This window comes from Alternaria incomplexa (assembly GCF_024043165.1).
Source record: "Alternaria incomplexa strain BMP 0042 chromosome Unknown scaffold_15, whole genome shotgun sequence".
Classification (NCBI taxonomy): Eukaryota; Fungi; Ascomycota; class Dothideomycetes; order Pleosporales; family Pleosporaceae; genus Alternaria; species Alternaria incomplexa.
Genome location: NW_026249864.1, coordinates 489,908 through 510,156, shown reverse-complemented (window position 1 = coordinate 510,156; position 20,249 = coordinate 489,908). Strand labels below are relative to the sequence as shown.

At 53.0% G+C, this 20,249-nt stretch overlaps 8 protein-coding genes across 8 annotated transcripts; 2 read left to right on the top strand and 6 right to left on the bottom strand.

The window, feature by feature from the left end:
• Positions 1-814: 814 nt before the first annotated feature.
• J4E90_009241 (uncharacterized protein) lies at positions 815-1,956 on the bottom strand (the record flags this gene model as incomplete). Its single annotated transcript, XM_051438760.1, has 2 exons — positions 815-1,620; positions 1,818-1,956. 2 exons carry the CDS (start codon positions 1,954-1,956, stop codon positions 815-817), a joined length of 945 nt encoding a protein of 314 aa, XP_051287423.1.
• Positions 1,957-3,695: 1,739 nt separating this feature from the next.
• Positions 3,696-4,750, bottom strand: J4E90_009240 (uncharacterized protein; the record flags this gene model as incomplete). Its single annotated transcript, XM_051438759.1, has 2 exons — positions 3,696-4,055; positions 4,112-4,750. The coding sequence occupies 2 exons, from the start codon at positions 4,748-4,750 to the stop codon at positions 3,696-3,698; spliced, it is 999 nt and encodes a 332-aa protein (XP_051287422.1).
• Positions 4,751-5,744: 994 nt separating this feature from the next.
• Positions 5,745-6,486, bottom strand: J4E90_009239 (uncharacterized protein; the record flags this gene model as incomplete). The annotated part of the gene is made up of 2 exons (XM_051438758.1): positions 5,745-6,159; positions 6,218-6,486. The coding sequence occupies 2 exons, from the start codon at positions 6,484-6,486 to the stop codon at positions 5,745-5,747; spliced, it is 684 nt and encodes a 227-aa protein (XP_051287421.1).
• Positions 6,487-7,958: 1,472 nt separating this feature from the next.
• Positions 7,959-8,587, bottom strand: J4E90_009238 (uncharacterized protein; the record flags this gene model as incomplete). Its single annotated transcript, XM_051438757.1, has 5 exons — positions 7,959-7,961; positions 8,015-8,170; positions 8,223-8,332; positions 8,388-8,477; positions 8,533-8,587. The coding sequence occupies 5 exons, from the start codon at positions 8,585-8,587 to the stop codon at positions 7,959-7,961; spliced, it is 414 nt and encodes a 137-aa protein (XP_051287420.1).
• Positions 8,588-9,536: 949 nt separating this feature from the next.
• On the bottom strand, positions 9,537-10,202 carry J4E90_009237 (uncharacterized protein; the record flags this gene model as incomplete). Its single annotated transcript, XM_051438756.1, has 2 exons — positions 9,537-10,081; positions 10,130-10,202. 2 exons carry the CDS (start codon positions 10,200-10,202, stop codon positions 9,537-9,539), a joined length of 618 nt encoding a protein of 205 aa, XP_051287419.1.
• Positions 10,203-13,318: 3,116 nt separating this feature from the next.
• Positions 13,319-14,697, bottom strand: J4E90_009236 (uncharacterized protein; the record flags this gene model as incomplete). Its single annotated transcript, XM_051438755.1, has 2 exons — positions 13,319-13,420; positions 13,936-14,697. 2 exons carry the CDS (start codon positions 14,695-14,697, stop codon positions 13,319-13,321), a joined length of 864 nt encoding a protein of 287 aa, XP_051287418.1.
• Positions 14,698-15,054: 357 nt separating this feature from the next.
• On the top strand, positions 15,055-16,334 carry J4E90_009235 (uncharacterized protein; the record flags this gene model as incomplete). Its single annotated transcript, XM_051438754.1, has 3 exons — positions 15,055-15,112; positions 15,167-15,643; positions 15,694-16,334. The coding sequence occupies 3 exons, from the start codon at positions 15,055-15,057 to the stop codon at positions 16,332-16,334; spliced, it is 1,176 nt and encodes a 391-aa protein (XP_051287417.1).
• A 718-nt stretch (positions 16,335-17,052) lies between these two features.
• TPK2 (cAMP-dependent protein kinase catalytic subunit) lies at positions 17,053-18,583 on the top strand (the record flags this gene model as incomplete). Its single annotated transcript, XM_051438753.1, has 3 exons — positions 17,053-17,775; positions 17,826-18,079; positions 18,127-18,583. 3 exons carry the CDS (start codon positions 17,053-17,055, stop codon positions 18,581-18,583), a joined length of 1,434 nt encoding a protein of 477 aa, XP_051287416.1.
• Positions 18,584-20,249: the final 1,666 nt, after the last annotated feature.

The following is a 20,249-nucleotide window of genomic DNA, read 5'->3' as shown; positions in this document are numbered from 1 at the left end:
TGGGCCCGCCGGCGACGAGTCTCTCCTTGATCTCTGGATTACAGGCTATGCCAACGACGCATTTGTACGAAAACTATTTGGTACGCTGTTATCGGCACGGTTCATCCTGCCAACCCTAGAAACTAATCGATATTCACAATAGAACTGGATACGACCGATGTGCGGCAAGGTGGGCAATGGAACTGGACGGTCGATGTCCCCGACGATCGCGCCAACGGAAGTAATCATGTGTTTCGATGGAAAGAGCATCGCGACGATGATGTATGGGATAACCATTCATGGGGATATCGGAGCATGATGTTTGCGGTATCCAGAGCTATTGAGCCTTCTTCATCGTCATCCACAACCACATCGAACTCAGGAGCAGAGTCTACGGCTATCTCGAACAGCATGATCACTTCGGACAACGACTTGTCAAGCCCACCCAGTGGAATTCCAAGCCCCGAGAATACACCGTCAGGCAACTATAGAGCTTCGCGCGGTACAAGTCCAGGTGTTATTGCAGGTGCGGTAGTTGGTAGTCTGGTCGGTCTATTGGCTATTGTCGCGGCTTTCGTTCTCGGTCTGAAGAGAGGGAAGATAAGGGAGAAAGGGAAAGCAAGCATCGTTGACTCCGGCGATATGGTGCAGAAAGATGCGCCTACTTCTGCGACAGCAACGCCAGCAGCGATTGAGCATAACAAAGGGCGCTACAAGACGAGCGATTTGCCCGAGTGGGTTGCACCGAGATGATTTGAGACTGGAAGATTTGCCTGTCGCCAAAATGATAAGAATATTCGGATGTGTGCGTACATAGTCCCACTCTCAGCAAGTCTCACCAGATAGTGTATCCCCCATCCACGATAATCTCGCTACCCGTGACGTAGCTGCTAGCATCACTGACCAACCAGACGGCCGCCCCGCGGAACTCCTCTGGCTTGGCGATCCTCTTCATGGGAATATCCTTCAACCACTCTTTGCTCAGCTTCTCCATCTCTTCCCCCTCGTTAGCCTCGGTCTGAATATATCCTGGGCTCAGTGCATTGACGCGGATACCGTATGGCGCCCACTCTGACGCTAGTGACTTCATGAGATGGGCCGATGCAGCCTTGGAAGCGTTGTATGCCGACTGCTTCTGCGGGCGGTTGACAATGGAGCCGGACATTGATGAGACGATCAGAATGCGGCCGTCGACCTTGTTGTCGATCCACCATTTACCCGCTGTGCGAGAGAAGAGGAAGGTTCCAGTCAGATTGACGTCGATCATTCGTTTGAAGTCTTCGAAAGGGTAGTCCTCGGCTGGTGCGCCACCAGTAATACCAGCATTCGTAACGAGGATATCCACGGTCCCAAAGTCTTTGATAATCTTCTCCCACGTAGATTTGACGCCTTCCTCGGACGATGTGTCGCATTCGTAGCCATGCACCTTCGGGGGCGAGAGGCCCTGATTCTTAGCCTCTTCAATGAGGGCACTGGCTGATTTGTCGGCGCCTTCTTGCCTAAGGTCTACAATGGCTCCATGGGCGCCGGAAAGGGCGAAGGCGGCAAGAATCTGTTGACCAAGCCCTTGAGAGGCACTGCATAGCGCATTAGCTTGATTGTAACTGTGTTCGGTGTCTCGTGAGAGGACACCAGGGGTAGCTAAGATCCGTGTCGCATTCTGCTGCATACACAGTAGTAAATGTTGACAAGTGAATACTTTCGAAGATGATGTATACTTCTACGCAGGAAAAATCTGCGACACGGATCGTAGCCACCCATGGCGCGGGTTGGTGGTCTCATACCCGGTAACTATAGCAAGTTAGCTAGCTTGTCAAGAGACGCTCTTGACTACCTACCAACAGCGACCTTGCCCTCAAGCGAGAAGTCAGGCAAAGTCCTGCGCTGTGTGTGAGCAAAGCGAATAGTAGGTCTCAATAGATGCGAAAGCGTCTTCGAAGTCCTCAGGATAGCATCGCGGGCGACATACGGGGGCATTTTGAACGTTTGCTTTTGTGGTATGAGTAAGTGGGGGATGAACTCTGCTTTCTAGAAAGTGTGGAGCTGTATGTTGAAAGACTGGCAGAGCCCGTGAGGCTCTTTTGATCGTTGCAACGTTTACCAGGTACGCTCTTGTGATGGAGGAATTACGTCACTTTTGCGCACACCTGTGCTCAACCGAGTCATGCCCGGGATGTTGTTACTTCGTGGCCAACAAAGGTATGAACAGGTAGGAACTTGATGTAGCGAGGTTTTGAGGTATGGCAATAGCGTTGCAGGTCAGATGGGAGTCGATGAGGTAGTGATCCGAAAGCACAGCAATTGGGCTCAAGCCAAGAGAAAACAGTGGCTATATTGAACGATTTGTAGCAAGCCTTCCTATGATGATGTTCGCTAGCTGACAGCACCTAGGTGTCCTTCAAGAAGTCAATCGTAACATTGTGACCGAGTATGAGTTGTCCTCGTCCTACATGACGGTGCACCAGCAGGACTCGTCGCAACCGCAGCAGTCACACGACTCGCCGCACTTCGGGGCTGGTGAGGGCTTGATGATAGTCGAGATAGAAGAGGCGACACTGGCAGGCATCTTGATGGTATTCGTGTGGAGGTGATACTGGACGGAGTGTTAGTTATGTAGCTGGTAGCATACCCGGACCACTTACTGTGATAGTCTTGTTGGATGTGAAGAGAACGGAGAGCCCAGGAGTCAAACGTGCTGTATTTGTGTGTGGGTGCGGTAGGTGAAATCCGTAGATAGCGATGTCAAAAGGTGGTGGGAAGTGAATGTTCCTCTTCGCGGATGTCCACGACCCTTTATATCACTAGGTTGCAGGTCAGCAGACGTGACAGTCTTCCCCAGCTCGATGATTCCAGGATAGTAGCTTCCGTCATTGCGGCCTGCGCGCCTTGTCATTCGACCTCGCCAGTGGCACACATCAAGCCCAGACCCTCAGGCATGCATGCCCATGTTTCAACGTCTGCCAGTTGTCAGGCCTGGAACTGGTCGCTCGGCCCTGCTGCACCGCCTCACCGACGCCGCTATCTCTCGAGCAAACCCAAGATGCAAGTCCGGACGGTGTGACAGATGAAAACGGCCGCGGCTGGGGTGGCTCAGCTTGCTCACGGTCATGTCTCATTGGTTCTGATTGGTGTCACGTAGACGTTTGTCGTAACAATCTGCATTAGAGCATGCCAACCCTTGCGAGGTGCATGCACTGATTGCGTGGCTAAGCTCAAATAAGCTTTGTGGCGCCAATAAATCCCTCACAAAATCAAGGAACAAGCTTTGCCAAGCGGCAGCTGAGAGCTTGGCTGTGAATGTGTCGTGCCGGGCTTTGTGGGTCGGTTCGTCTGCAAGTCCAGTTTAGACACTCGGCTGTGCCACAATCGACGTGGAGTATGGCGTCGTGTTGCAGTGGCTGCGTACCCGTTGGACATGGCGCTGAGGTTCGGCTGAGGCCACGCGTCGTAGCGGTGTCTCGGGTGGTGCTTATACGCGCTCGACTCTGCGGGCCGATATTAGAGACATGAAGACGCGTACAGTCATGGGAGGGTAAAACTGCGAATCGGTTATAGAGCGTTTATCGCTTCGCGCACATGGTGCGCATCGTTACTAAGTCATGATGAGGGATTCGAGAGGTTGGTGGAGCTGCGATTGAGGCTTCCCCAGCTTCCGGCGATCGCGCCGACTGGCACTAAGAGCGCCCACAGACGTCCCTGACAACTCAACCTCTCCTTTACAATCCCATCGGCACATCCTCTCTGTCCAGCCCACACCATTCGACGCTCCTGGACCACAAGGCTTGTTGTATATTCACATCTAAACTGTCCTGTGAGCTCTCGACTCTGTTCTTCCCTTCGAAGTACCCCTCCTGCCCATCAAATCTGTCGGCTACTGCCACATCTACGAAGGCGATTGCAGCTTGCTCGACGGTCACCAATCGAGGCTGGAAGTAGCCAATCAACGGCAACAACCAAGTCACGACCGTAGCCATGATCTGAATTGTTCGCGGAACGTGCGGCTGGTGGAACGCCCGCGATGTAATCAGATCCAGAGGATCCACCGCAACCGCGCGGATGGACTCTACATTTTTCTTCTGATGAAACAGTTAGGCTGCAAGCCAAGCAGGGTCTTCGACAACGGGAGACTTACGGCTTTCAGGCGACGATTGAGCTCGTACATCACCATGATGGAGACCAACTTGCTCACAGCATATCTTTGGAAGCCTCGTCCCAACTCTTCGCCTTCCTTATCAGGTTCTGGATGAACCAATAGTTCCAAATCATTTGGGATATGAGTTGGATATCCCTTGACGAGGCTGGCTTCCTCCGGTCGATGTGCGCCGCTGCCCGAAAAGACGATACGGCCATGAACTGGGTCCATGGCACTCATGAGCCTGCAACACAAAGCAAAATGTGCAAGATGGTTGACCGCAATCGACATTTCGTATCCGTCTTTCGAATACTTCGGCCCGCCGGACAAATTCCATGTCATCGCATTGCAGATAATCGACCGGATGGGTGGAAGCTGCTTGCCCTCAATCTCAACAAGGAGCGCTCTGCTGAATACCCGAACGTTTTCCAGCGAAGAGAGATCGAGCTTTCTTATAGACACTTGTCCGTTGGGGTGCTGGGCTACAAGTTGACGAAGTTTTAGCGTGTTTGCATCTTTCTCTGAATTGTCTCGGACGGTAAGAACCAGGTTGAAGGATGGGTATGCTTCCAACAGGTACTTGACTGATGGTAAAGCTAGCGAACCGTTCGCGCCGGTGATTAGGACTGTGCCTGCCATGATGCGCGTAGAAACGAGCGGATGAGAGGAGTGTTCTGGATGCGAAAGAGGCTGTGCAAGAGGGCGCGTCGAAGGAGTCTTCGTTGTTCTTATCTACCCCTTGGGCGCGGTTGCTGACAGGCGAATACGCCCCGTCGTATACCTCGATGCCGGCCTACCGTCTCGGAGCCATCAGTATATACGTAGTCGTCCCGGCATGGGATCTCTCTCCCAAATCCAGCAGGCTTAAATGTTCGTGACTGTGTACGTGCAAACAGTCATGGTATCATGTACACTACGAGTGCGGTTCTCTCAACCCTCACAATCGGTGGTGGTGTGGCCCAGGGCATGTGCGTTCGCTAGTCGCGCCGCCCCTCAACGGCACCTTTGTAACTCCATGGCGCGCATCCTTCCACTTTATGCTTGGGCCACGGGCTAGGCAACACCTCTGGTCGCGGAGAGTCACCACATGCAAGAGGAGAAATTGAACTGCTCCGCAGACTACATCAGGATATCGCAAGCAAACTAGAAAAGTCGGTGGTAAGGTAGGCTCCTCGGTGCACATTTTCCCCCTAGGTTGACGTGGATGTGTCGCATTGCGGCCGACCCCCGAGCACGAAGGATCAAAATGTCTATTTGGCGACAGCAACCGGCTCCACTTTGCTACTCGTTCCCTTTTGGATACGACCCCGCATATCGTACGATCTGAGCAGTGCAATCCAGGGTCTTTCTCCCACAACCAAGTGTAGCCGGTCGCATAGGTTGGTGATTCAGTACGCATACTCACTGATGATACAGCAAGCTATCTAGACATTATATTCATAATAATTCCTACGGATCATTGGAGTCGTTTCTGGCCTGCGAGCGTGGATAGAGGCAGCGTAAATGAATCAAGCGGATTATCCAGGTTCCTCTCTATCCCGAGAGATGACACACGCACGATTGAGACTATAAGAATGCGTTCATGTTCTACAGCTCCACAAGTCGAGGCTAGTCAAGAGCCAATTCCCACCAACTAAGTTACAGTGATGCTGCTACTTCCACTTGGCAGCAGCGTCCCGTTCGCGAATCCCTCCGTACAGAGAATCATATAGTCGTGACCGCCCAACCTCATCCCAGCCTTGTTCCACGCGTCATAATGCTTTTGCGTAGTGATTGTACCGCCAACCCTTTTCTCCGTTCTCACCGACCAGAACTGTGTAAAGGTACGAGTCCCCTCAATAGACGGTTTGTTTACGCGCTGGCTAGTGTATAGATCGTAGGTGCCTTCTTCAAAAGTGAAGTTGCCTTTGCGCGTCCAAGGCTCACCTGGGGCAAGGATATCGTAAGACTCGATGATGTAGTATTCGATGAGGGGATTGCGCGTCCAGCCATAGAGGGCGAGGTAACCGGGGCCCTTGGCTTCGTATGTACCCGAGTATTTGACTGTCCTAGTACGATTCATTAGTACAGTTCTGGAAATCGCCTTGAAGCCGTTGCTGCCTTTACCTCGAACCCCCAGGCTTGAATCCCGTACCAGCGACGAAACCACCACCAGGCTGTCCTGACCAGTTGCACGTGTACTTTCCGCCGCCTTGTTGGCTGCACCGGAACGAGCCACCTCCTTCGGACCAAAAGGAATAGTAGCCACCTTGACGGGCTTCGAGCTGCTTCCCGACTGTTTCATGATTGACAAGTGAGGCAACACCGCTCGGTGCAGTGAGAGCAAGACGCAGACTGCCTAGCACGGCGGCGGCGAAGACCGCAAAAGAGACCATGATGCTGGAGCTGATGAGTAGATAGGACAACGTATCTGGCCACCATTGCCGGCGGTCTGTATCTATAATATACCTACTTTACATGTAGGGGCCTAGTATGGGAGTCATGATATCAAGTGCGCGTGATTCTTCGCGCCAGTTTCTCATTAATCAGCCATTGTTGCGAGATCGCCTCGGGCTCACTGACAGCAGCGTCTGCCAAGGACTGACCTGCCTCTCCCAGCAAGAAACATACTCTGCCAAGACTGGGGTGCATCTTCGTCAATATGTCCGATACTGCTGTGCCGGCTGTTCACTACCGAGCCAGGGGTGGTGCTTTCGAGCAGCCGTAAACATCAGGCTTCGATTTACCTTGATTAGAACTTGTTATCTGCCGATAGCATTTGGTACGACGATGCCCAGGTGGTCGAAATGACAGGTACCTGTCACCAATCGTAGGTGATGATCGTCGGGTGGACACGTTATTAATCAAGGAAAAGAGCATGTGGGGTATGGTATGCGATGAGGATGTTTCCACAGAAATTCAGCCGGGCGCTTCGATACCGTTCTGACTTCGTCACGGCTCAGAACATAGCAGATCATGAAGCCGGGCAGCTTGAATACAGTGTCGGAGCGATGGCGAAAGGCGCAATGCGGAGACAGGAGACGCGTGCAAGCTTGCTCAAATCGAGTCTAGCGTGTTATCTTAGCTGATCGCCGGGGCACTGGGCACCCGCGAACGTGCTGCAATCTGTGAACACGAACCAGACACGCCGTGCCTGCGACATCCCCGCTCTAAGCCTGGCCACCACATATGAAAAAGACCAGACCTCCATCAACAGGTACCGAGCTAGACTTCCATCTCGTACCCCGGCAGATGATCGAGCCACCCATCCACCTCTTCGTCGACGGAGCTATCAACCGCGCAAGCGTTCATCTCCTCCACAGTCTGAGTCTTCAGCACACCCTGAATACCCGGACTTCCACAATTATGGAACATGCAACTATCGTTCATTACTCGCTGCAAGCTGTCCCCCTTCCACCCAAACACGTAGTCAGCATGAGTACCGTAGCCCTTGCTATCGGAATAACTCCACACAAACGGCTGCGAACCATCGGTTGGCCACATGTCGGCGAAGGCAGTTGTATTCCACATTGTTTCGTATGCTAGCTGAGGCATCTTGATGGGATGCGATGCAGGACACGGGTCCGCCGGGCGGAAGCCGCCTCGTGTCGTCGAGAACATGTGGGATTGATCTAAAGATTGGTGTACGAAGTCAGTTTTTATCTCACAGACAGTTCGCACAGGGAGATTACTGACGGTCGGGAGAGTCAAGGTCGACTCCGTTCCAGCAAGAGGGAAAATGGCTACACATGAAAGACGCAATTAGTAGGTTTCGTGGAAAAAGGAATGAGTTTCTCTTGGGAAAATACGCGCTGGCGGCAAGTGCGTAACACTTGTTTGCAGGAGCATGCTAACATCGCAGGGAGACTTACTGCCATACTGTCAGTACCCTGATCATAATGTCTGCTTAGGATCATTGCTTACCTGGATCGCCATGATACCGGCAGGGCAGGGCTCTTTCGGGAAGTCAGGAGTCTCATAACCTCTAGTGAGGATGGTTTGCAAGCACGTGTATGCCAGGCCCTTCTTTGTGCCGTTGAGTGTGTTCGTTGACGGGTTACCAACGGTCATGCGGAAGCCCTTGACCCAATTAATCGCTTGTTCCACCGAGGGCCTGGATAGCATCACTCACCGGCGGAAAGGCTCTCACGGGATTGTCGAGGTCTGAGCTTTCGAAGTCTTTCTGGGTGTAGTATACCGTCATACCTCCCTTGATGTGGTCCGCATCTTGACCATCGAATCCTGATAAGGTTTAGCCTTTCAATGTGCTCCAGTGTAGGCGATGTCGTCGGAATACCTAGCTGAGCGTTTGGATAGATTGGAACGCGTTTGTATGAGCCGTTTTGGTGTTTGAAGTACATCGCCGCGGTCCAGTAGTTGGAAAAGTCTACATTCAATGTCAGCGATTGTAAAGAAACTGGAGTGAGGAACGCATGACGTACCTTCAGTGTATGCGCATGTTGTGCAGCTGCCCTGTTCCCCAATATCACCGGCCATCGTAGCGTTGAAAGCATTACCGCCTGCGGAAACGTCAATGAGAGAACCAGAGGCTGTATCGTAAGTCCAACCTACCGACGATCTGGTGTACCTTTGCAGTTGTGTTAGTATATGGTCACCACTACGATCATAACACTAACATGAGACGAGGGTACACGACCAGGCTCGACTAACGGGTCCAGGCGCTGGATAGAAACACTGCTGCAACCAAAGCGGATCGCAGCTTGCACCGCGACAACTTGGAAAAGGAGCAAATGTAACTTCATGTTGTTGTAGATATCTGTGTCTGATCTGGTAATTAGAATGTCTCAGTGTTGATGTACTGCGATGGGAATGGTTCGTAGTGGGTTTTGGAGGAGTATGTCCCACCGAGACAGATACATGCCGCTCTAGAAAATCCGTTGAGAACTTCTCGCATCGATGTATCCGATTCGCAGATGACAATGGTTCCAGCGCGCGACTGCCGGTGGGCAGCGCCAAGTCGTTGATGTTGCTCTTCATATGCGCCGTCCTGTCGGGAAGGTGAATGTGGGGCATATTGATGGGATGATGCGACTGACTCTTTATCCCCGATATGTTGCCCAGACTGTTGGATTTATAGCAATCCATGTAAGGACAGTTGTTCAATCATCCGAAACGGTGAAAGGGAATCGGAACGGGAGTGACAATCGAATGGAGAGGTGACGTCAATGTGAACAGTATCTTGCCCGATAGCACCAGGAGTCTAATGCATGCTCGGAGCGATGCGCAGATCTCAAGATCTCAGTTAGTCAAGGGCTGTCGAGCGTTGAAGAATACATGGGCTAGGAAAGAGTTTCAAGAGCAAAGGGAGGCATTTCATAGGTATTATGACAACACACGTGTTAATTTGTGACACTCTTTTATCGTGATGTATTCGGCCTGCGCTTTCAGAACTACAAGTTTACATGATTGACATAGTTCGGAGCCTTCAGTTGTTCAGCTCTCGAGCCAGAGCGGCAATGCGCATTTGCTCCTTATGCTGCCTCCTGAGGTACCTTTGTTTCCTCAGGGCTACGATGCCTTGAATCCATCGCTTCGTCCTCTCACTGGGCGCACGGTTGACCCCTTGATTCCGCACCTCCTCCACTTCCAGCTCACAGTTGCCTGCGAGTAGATATTTCTCTTTGACAGGTTCAGAGTTACCTCCGAATGTCTTCTCCGCCTCCAATATCTGAGAGTTACCTCCCAGAACCGGCTTCTCTTTCTCCTTCTCTTGCACAGGCTGGGGCTTGCCTCCGTCGGCCAGACCAAGCAAGTCTCCCACCTGCTGCGTTGTTCCTTCCCCGAGGTTGGTAAAGGGTGCATAGCCAGGGAAGTGTGCGGCGATCTTCCTCATGTTAGCCTCCATGTTCTGGACCCTGATTTCCTGCCTGGCAACACACGCCAGCTCATCTTCATCGAGGTCATCACAAGCATAAGCTTGAGCCAGTAGTTCCATGTTGAACTTTCGTTTTCCGTAATTCTCATCGAAATCTATGAAGAGTTAGCAAAGCTACTGTAAGGTGGGCATGGATTACTTACCCTCTATGGTCTCAGATGAAGGCATGAGTGCCCTCCTCATCGCATCCCGGCGGCTGCGTTCGCCCGACATCATAGTGGACGCGAGTGTCAATAGCAGAGCGGAAAGTGTCTTTGGTGGGTGAGCGCTCTGAGCGAGAGAGTCGATATTGCTGTTGATGTTGTTGACAAACGCTCGAGTTAAGTGGGTCTCGACTAGCGCACAATGCGAAGGGAAGGAGCCCTGGAGCCTGGCGAGATGAGAAGAACGCCAGATATTTGATGAAAAAGTTGATGGCTTCGATGTTTCGTGTAAGCTATGTGTGTTGAATGAAGGGGATGGGCGCGTTGCTACGAGGCTTTCGGTCTAGTCAGGAAAGAACTTGCGCGCGAGAATCATATTGAAGAGGATATTAGGAAGGAGAATTGAGAACCAGCGAAATTACTGATGGACAAATCTTATCGTGGGGAGTGGACGAGGGAGCGTGAGTTAAGTTGGAACATAAGCGAAAAGGGAGATTTTGTTCGGTTGCTGGAATGGTCGACAGCCAGCGAGAAGTCCTCTCGAACCTGCAATGATGGTCTACTTTAGAAAAACTGCGTAGATATACGTGCGATAGCGCATGACAGAGTCCAAAACCCTAGCTGCATTTAAAATTGTTCGGTATCTGCCAGAATGCAAGATGTTGCAAACCGATTGTCAAAGTCGTGGAGATTCGATCACGAAGCGATCTCAGAACCAAGCCACAGCTTCCTCGTGGCCACACTTTTCCCTCCAGTCCTTCAGTTTGTGATTGACCACCCAAGCCGGTAGTGGCGTTCTCCAATCATCCACATCATACGGCTCGGCCCACAGCCGTCCATCAATATCTTCAGGCTTCCAAAGATGAGACGTGTAGTCTACTCCAGCCTTGCTGAACAAGTAGCAGCCATATTTTAGACACCTGTGATGACGCCGCTGACGTCGCTGACTCCGATGCTCATCTTCGGAAGTCGGTTCCTGCTCGAGACGGTACCCTTCGACCCGCTGTACGAGCTGCAACGTGTCTAGACAGGGGGGTGGCACGAGCATATATGGAGACATATCAAACCGTGCAAAGGTGTTGTTGTTATGTTGAAGTAGGGTTTGGGAGCGGTATTGATAGTCGATTCGGATGGTTGCTAGAAATGGAGCTTTCTGTGCCAGCACAGAGACAAAACGCCGCGTAGTGTTCCACGTCCACTCATTCAGGTCTTCATGGCTGTTGGGTACGAGAATCGCGACGTGCCTGATGTAATGGCTGAAAAGTGTGTCTAAAGGTAGCGTGCGACGCTTGCGACTGGGTGGTGATTGATGCGGTTTATCTACAGGGCAGGGTCGTAGGCGGTCCCGATCGCAGATTGTGACGAAGACTCCTTGTTTCTCAGTGATTTCAAGAGACTCTTCTCGCAGACGAGGATGAGCATGAAGTAGCGCGAGAGTCGGTGCGTTGTGGACGCGGTACAGGAGACAGAATGTAGGGAAAAGACTGGTTTCACACCAGTCAGATTCTCCTTCAGCTTGCAGGTACGAATATATCAAATCGCGCAATTCTCGAGGAAGAGTAAGGAGGGTGGAGGGTTGGGGTGCAGAGTCAGGCATGGTGATGATGGAGTACAAGTGGTGACAGCTGCGCTCGGTGGTGTCGAAGTTGTTTCAACGTGCAGGCCTAGTATGATGCTATCGGAGCTTACCGAACCTTGCACGTACCTTGGAAGTACCTAGGTAGTGGCATCGTGTGCGACTCGCAACGCAGGATCGCTGGCACTGTTGAGCCGTTGGGCCGCTCGGACCGTCAAGCTCGGTATACCTCGGTAGGCCAAGACGGCAATGGCGGCAACAATTTGAACTCCTTGGCGCAAGTTCCCTATCACCCGGTCCGGAAAAATGGCCGAACTCCCAAAGCTACACCTTTCGTAGGCCTATATCTCTTTACACCCTTATTTATTTGTTTTATTCTTGCAATAGAAGATAAAGAGAATTATATGCTCTATTTTTCTAGCTATTAAGCTTCTTTTATTCTCTTATGGTTGTAGAGTAAGAAGAGCGCAAAGAAAGGTAGAGTTTCTTGTTCTACCTAGAGCAGGCCTGTTTCAGTAGTGTAGAGTCCAGCCATTTTTCTAGACTGGGTGCCTATGTAGAAAGAAAAAAGCTCGGCAGTACTGTTGATACATGGGATAAACGGCATTTAAGAAAACTCCACCCGGACACCGCCGGAAGTCGCGCGGACACAAGACCGACTGCTGCCTGGGAAAGGCGCAACATAGAAGAAACTCGCGCTCCAGTGTTCCTAGTCTCCCCAACATGGCGAGCGACGATCCATCTCTTTACCCTTCAGTGGCACTCGGTCGATTACGCATCCCAGGGCCAGCAATCCCAATCATCCTAGTTGGCTCCCCTTTCTTCGTGCGACGACAAACTTCACGACAAAAGAAAGACCTTCAAAATTTACTGGTGGTCATACACATTTTGCTATACATCTACAACCTCACGGAAATTTTTGGCAAGAAAGAGAAAGAGGGTGAAGGTGACGAGACATTGCCATTACTGGAACACCTCGTTCTGGCCTTCGGAGAACCTGCCTTACAGGAGGTACAGACATCTGTTTGGCCATACATATCGGTTGCCGTGGGATGGATCTTGTCTCGAGCGCTTGCTCACCCTCAGAGGGTGTGGATCTCTATCGTGCTATCTCTTCCCAGTGCTCTGAGGATGAGCAAGCAAGTCAATGTTGGAGTTAACTTGAGTGCACTTTCACTGCTCACCAGAATGACTTTCGTGGTATCGGGCTCTGAACATGGGCTCTCAATGGCGAATGTTGCTGGTGTTGCCCTCCCTGTGGCGCTGGCAAGACTCTGCTATCCGCTGTTCCTCAGGAAGCTTTGTCGAGCACTTCAAGTCCGGCCTCGACGCGTGCTAGAAGATAGCATTGGAGAACAATGTTTGAAGTGCATCCAGGCGCCATTCGCAGTATTCACTGTCGCTGGTGCGGGGTGGATAATAAGCAGCTTCGTCTTCTCCTGTTTCCCATGGCGAAGGCTGTTCAATGAGGAGGCGTCCAGGGCTCCATCGTGGACTGGGCTCTCGTTTGCTGGAGGGGTTGTGTTCCTTCCTCTTTTCTCGATCGTAAAGTTCATGAGGGTTCGAATTATAGGGAGGGAACCTGCAGCTGACTTGGGCGCCTTTGTGCAGTATCAGTTGGGAGACTGCGTGGCAGCGACGTGGTGGGTGAGCGTTGCATATATCTTGCTGTGGCTGGGGTCGGAAGCGCTCTCATGGTGCGGCAAAATGTAATCCTAACTTATTAAGATAATTAAGCTGGTAGCTTTATTAGTATTTAGATAGAAGAAAATTTAATCTCTACAAAGTGTGACACAAACTAAGGCTTAAGGCCGTCGCTTTAACTAGTATAATGCTATTAGAGAGCTTGCCGAACCTTGCACGTGCCTTGGGAGTGGTGGCATCGTGTGCGACTTGCAACGCAGGATCGAGTGGTGTTCATGCGACGATGGAAATAGTAACTGAACGCTTCATTACATAGATGGGTATAAAGCTAAATCCGATGCGCAGCCTTACATGCTAGCATCACGCTGTCCTTGCGACTCTAATCGCGCCTGCGACTCCCACTCCTACTATGTGTCCTACTCCGTGACCGGCTCCGCTCGCCTGGGCTGCGACTCCTCTCGCGATCACGACTATCGTAGCTTCGACTTCGACTTCTGCTGCGGCTGCGACTACGACTGCGACTGCGACTGTCGTAGCTCCGACTCCTGCTCCTGCTGTCATAGCTCCTGCTTCTGTAGCTCCGCACACTCCCATCGCTCCTTCTGTCTAGTTCCTCATCCAGCTCATCGATTTCGTCACCCAACGGACTCTCCCTCGGCTCTAACATATCCAAGTCCTCCAAGTTCGCCCGCAACGGCAACTTCCACAGACTCGTCGCGCACATGCGGTCTTTTGTGAGGAGGTCATCGATGAACTGATCGACGTACGTGAGGGTAAAGGCATCCTTGAGGCGTCGTTTTATCTTGCGGTAATCGGTGAGGAGGGGTTCGAGGGTTTTGTAAATTTCGACGGGCTCCCAGGCAAGGCGAATGTAGAAGGCAGCGAGGCACCGCAGGTATTTGAAGTCGCCGAGTTTGCCTGCAGCGTTTAGATCGAGCGCCTTCTTGGTTGTGTCTTCGTCCTCGGATGTGTGGCCGTTTTCCTCCTTCTTGGCCTCGCCATCCGGTGATCCATCTTCCTCGTCGTCGCGAAAGTTGAGGTATTCAAGGATAATTTCCTTGTCCGGAACTAGCTGCAGCATCTTGAATGCTAGACACAAGAATGGTGTAGGCTTGCCCGTAATGCCAGTCGTGCCGCCGATAAACTTGAGGTCGGCCGCGCGGTCGCACAAGGTCGCAGCGTTCAGACCGAAACATTGCTCTTTCCAGTAGTAGGACTCGGTGATGCGCTCGCGTACACCCTTTTCGAAGAGCAGCGCCGGGTTCTGCCCTCTGATGAGGGCTCCGCGATAGCCTCGGTCGTCGAGGAGCGCGCTGGCGTCTGCGCGGTCGAACTGCGGTTTGGCCATGTGGGGATGCCGAACAGTCGTTTCGTGGCTAGTTTGAGGTCGAATGGCCCTTGGATATCTTCGGAAATGCGCGTGCAGTATTGTGCGGTTTAGTGGTTTGGTAGTTCGATGGTGCTGCGGAGGAAGCTCGCGTTGATGGTTGCGATAATTTGAGCCGGGGTGCTGCCAGCAATCGATAGTTGCCTGCTCAACACCAGCGATCAACATGCAGCCCTACGGAATCTAGATCCACGGGGCACGTCACACCCGCCCACTGCATGCGCTCTCCTGCACGAACTACTCTTGCCATTCTACATGCACACTTTTGAACCATCATAGCATTCTTATACCCTTCGCATCCAGCGTTTACTTGTAGTTATGGGGAGACTTCTCCTTACTTCGAGCCAGGTCTCTGTCATCCTGTCGGCAGCCATTGGTACGCATGGCCCACGACGGGCACGCACTCGCATTCGCTGACAGCCGCCGGTAGTTCTTCTCTTCACACTCGCCCTCTTCCTCTCGGGCTGGGTATTACAACAACGATACGTGCATTCTCTACAAGCCGCCATAAAGCCCCGATTACCCAAGCCTCTGCCCCCGCCCAAGCCGATAGAACCTCCGACATTGGACGTAAAATGGGCAAGACCGATGGGCGGCCGTCCGGAGGTGGACGAGACATATGCGCAGTATATTGCGGCGCAGACGATGGACTGGAGCCGCCTGGGCTATGTGCAGGTGGTGAGAGAGCATGTGGAACTTTGCAGTGCCGTGATGCTGCTGTCTGATCTACACAAGATGAAGAGCCCGGCCAAAAGGATACTGATGTTTCCCAAACTGTGGCTGGTAGAATCTGAAGACGACAAATACGGCCCGCAAATGTCGACTACACGGCGACTGCTGCGAACGGCGGCGAGGCGGTATGGCGTCACTTTGATGCCCATGGAGCCTATTGTGGAAGGCGCAGACGGTGAGTGCTGAGCCCAGGAAGCTGCCCGCTGCAGTGACTAACAGAGCCAGACACACTGCCCTCTTCCTACTCACTAGCAAGTCTGTACTCACTGGTAGACTACGAGCGGCTACTCTATCTCCAAGGTCCGGGCGTGCTGCTCGACGCATCGGCTCTGGACTCACTGTTGGCTTTCTCCAAGTCAGAGCCCATGGCAGCGTACCCCGCCACGCCAGAACGAACCGACATGTCGACATCACTCTTGATGATACACCCGTCACAACAGAGCTACAACCAGCTGAGGACAATGCGCACGACAAATCCGACGTCGGACCTCAACATGTTCCGCAAGACATTCACGGTGCCGGACTCATTGATCTCGGAGTGGTCGCTGTCAATGGGCAACGTGGTCTACGAATCGCAGAACCTGCGCAATGTCGTCGACGACTTCAACGCGACGGCATTCGAGCAGGCGACGACGTTCGTGAGGCTGTCGGATCCCGAGATACCAGGACCGGAGTACGACATTCCTTTTTCTGAACGCGCCAAGCTGCGGCCTCAGAACGCACAGGCGCAAGAGGCGTGGAGCAAGCTGTACGAGAGATTCCGGCAACGGCGCATGGAAGTGTGCGGCCTTGACCTGGAGACGTACCAGCCGATCGTGGTGTCTGGTGGGGCCGATGAAACCCATGCGGTGGCTGATGAGCTGTGAAACGGCCAGGTTTTCTTTTGACGATGCAACGTGTGCCATTTGGGCGCTTTCGAGTCATGTTTGCGCAATAGTCTTTTGGGGTGTTTGTAGATGGGCCGGCGTTGGGTATAATCATGTATGTGTATTGGCGCGCATTGCTAGGCGTTTACGGGTTCGCGACGAAGCGATTCGCAGTATAGGCAGGCTGGGTATAGCAGCCGGGACGACCACGCATGGTACGCATGACGCAACAACCAGCGATGCTTCGCGTGCAGCCCGGGCGGGCATGACACGATGTAATGAAGGGATGAAGACATTGACACGTTAGTTTGGATGGATGCATGCCATTGACTGCGGGCGCAAACACGGTGCCAGTGCAGGCGCGTGAAACATGGCTCTTTGATGAGCCGCAGGCGTCATGTTGTTGCCAATGCCGCCCGCGCGTGGTAGCTGCGACGCTTCTTCCCCGCGAGCGAGCGTCTACTGTCTAGCCCAACCTCCACCCATCACCTAGCCCAAAGCCTGCCTCGCCCGCCCACGCCGCCGACACTCCTCGCTGCTCTGCTGATGCCCGCGCACCTGCACACCCACTGCCCCTGAGCGCATCGCCTGCTGCCGTCTGCGCCGCGCCCCCGTCCCGAGCTCCCCGCGCATTCCTGGCCCCAGTGCTTGAGATCGCCCGAACTGCGTCGAGGAACAGGCAGGGCCGCGCCGCCGCACTCGTCGCGCCGCCCCTCCAATGCCTACCCTGGGCTTCCTCAAGAAGAAGCGGACCAAGGACTCGAACGGCTCCAAGGACCTCGATTCGCCGACGTCGCCCGTCAAGGACGCCCACTCGCCCATCACGCCCACGACGTCGCGCAAGTCGGGCTCCTTCCACCTGCACAAGACCAAGACCAACGAGTCGCTGACCAACACGGCGAGCAACACCAGCTCCACGGCCCCGGCCGCGCCTGCCGCCCCCTCCAAGCCGTCCGACTCGATGAACCCCGCCTACGCCCACCAGCAGCAACACCAGCCGCCGACGCCCTCGCACAATGTCCCCAGCATACAGAACCTGATACACCCCAGCAACACGCCTGCCCACGCCGCCGCTCCTAAGCATGCCGGCGCCGTCCAGTTCCAGACGCAGCCCCTCAACCAGGCGCGCGTCACCAAGGGCAAATACTCGCTGACCGACTTCACCATCCAGCGCACCCTCGGCACCGGCAGCTTCGGCCGCGTCCACCTTGTCCAGTCCAAGCACAACCAGCGCTTCTATGCCGTCAAGGTGCTGAAGAAGGCCCAGGTCGTCAAGATGAAGCAGGTCGAGCACACCAACGACGAGCGCCGCATGCTGCAGCAGGTCAAGCACCCCTTCCTCATCACCCTGTGGGGCACCTTCCAGGACTCCAAGAACCTCTACATGGTCATGGACTTTGTCGAAGGAGGCGAGCTGTTTAGTCTGCTGCGAAAGTCTCAGGTATGTCGCATCCGTGCCTGGCATCATGTATCTGATACTAATTCCTCCAGCGCTTCCCCAACCCCGTCGCCAAGTTCTATGCCGCAGAGGTTACGCTCGCACTCGACTACCTGCACTCTCATAACATCATCTACCGCGACCTGAAACCCGAGAACCTGCTGCTGGATCGCCATGGCCATCTCAAGATCACCGATTTTGGCTTCGCGAAAGAGGTCCCCGACATCACATGGACGCTGTGCGGTACGCCTGACTACCTGGCGCCAGAGGTCGTCGCGTCAAAAGGCTACAACAAGTCCGTCGACTGGTAAGTAGCAATGTCTCCCCCGGCTCGAGTCGCACTAACAACGCCAGGTGGTCACTTGGCATCCTCATCTTCGAAATGCTCTGCGGCTTCACTCCCTTCTGGGACGGTGGCTCCCCCATGAAGATCTACGAAAACATCCTCAAGTCGAGAGTCAAGTACCCACCATACATCCACCCTGACGCCCACGACCTGCTGCAGAAGCTCATCACACCCGACCTCACCAAGCGACTGGGCAACTTGCACGGCGGCAGCAAGGACGTTATGAACCACCCCTGGTTCGCCGAAGTAACGTGGGACCGACTACAAAAGAAGGACATTGATGCACCTTACGTGCCACCTGTGCGAGCTGGCGTTGGCGATGCCAGCCAATTCGATAAGTATCCGGAGGAGACGGAGGCATACGGTCAGGCAGGGGATGACCCGTGCGTGCAGAGTCCTCCTTATACTGTAGACCACATTCTGACGTGTCCGAATAGCCACGGGCACCTATTTCCCGACTTCTAAACCCGTAATCGAAAAGAGATACGATATGCCTCTCCTTCAGAATCCAACTAGGTACGGCGATCCTGGTCTAGTACCCGTCGAAAGTCCGCGCCATTCGTCCTACCGTACTTCTCTGACCTTGACCCTCTCCGTGCTCTATCTTCGCGCGATGTTGATGCGCGTGGAATCCCTTATCGTCTATTATTACTCCTATCTCTTGAATGCTGGGTGCCATTGGATATGGTTCGGTGTACATTGTTGGGCATGAATGACGGTGCATGATTGTTAAACAGTAACCGCCCGATCGAGCGCGGTAATTGAATTAATAATACGGAAACCTTGGCTGGCTCTCCACCCTGAACTTTCTGTCTTGCTATGAGAGATGATGCCTGTACTAAAACTTAGAAACGACGAGCATTGCAAGACTTGAGTCGAGACTCATCCTCGTTTGGTAGCTATCGATTCCTTGTGCCGTACTTTTGTGCGCATCTCAGATTAGTGCCATCCACGCCTCGCTCCATGCAGTGCCCATCTGAAATGATCTGAGACTGTTGTATACCTACTGCTTCAGGAAACATTGATTATCCATCGAACGATGCGAAAGTCGAGGTGAAACTGTTCAGCTCGCCTGCCATGAATACTGACCAAGTTGCTCAAAGTCTGTGCCTCTATTACTCCAAAATTGCTGCAATCAACACTTGAGCGCAGATTACCTGGTTGAGAAGCATCCATCTGGCAAACCTCACCTCAATTATGAGTGAGGTGAACATGCGTAGAAAGCCGAGGACCAAGATGGTAGTGGGTGAGGATCCTCGCGATACAGAAACACACGGGCGAGCAAGGGCTGCCCAGATTTTACAGTCCACAAGGATACGACATACGACAGGAAGAAGCATTTCCCATTCCTTAGATACATCTTGGCCGCATCATAAGAAAATGAGAGGCGTAAGAGGTCCGCGGACTCATTGACTGCGTCACGGCCGTGCATAGCTTGGAAGCGTGGCGGCTTGGTGACTGAACTTGTGGGTGACTATTGCGTAGGGCATGTCTTTGTCGGCACAAAAGCATCAGCCATCAACTTTCAAATCACTCTACCATTCATGAATCCTTGAAAACATCGAGAAGTTATTCGCTGGAGTCGGCATCAGCCTCAGTTGAGCTTAGCAGTATGACATCACAGACACGCCAAGACGCTAGAGAGAAAGCGGGGATCTTGAAGGGAAGCAACCATGGCGACGGGTATGGAACATCAACGACATTGCGACATGTTCAATTCGACGCGCACGATAAGGAGACTCATAGTACGGATGAGACCCAGAGTTACGATGCGCTGATAGGCTGGGATGATCTCTGTGAGTCCGACTCTACAATACTCCCAGTGGATACTAGGAATGTCCTGAGCTAACGGCGTCAACGCAGTGCCCTGGCAGCGAGACAACGAGTTCATACTCACATCCCACCGGTAAGCTTTTCGTGTTGTAGACAGCACACGGCTTGGGCTAATGGTCACTAGACGAGCAACGTTCTCTTACCTGCACTCACTCAAGAGCGTCTTCCAGGTTCACAATGAGACAGTCAACATATGGTCACATATCCTGGGTACCGTTACCTTCTTTTTGGTCGCTGTCGTTTTCTACCTGTCTGCTCGTCGGAGTCACCTAGATAGATACAGCAGAAGCGGCGACGA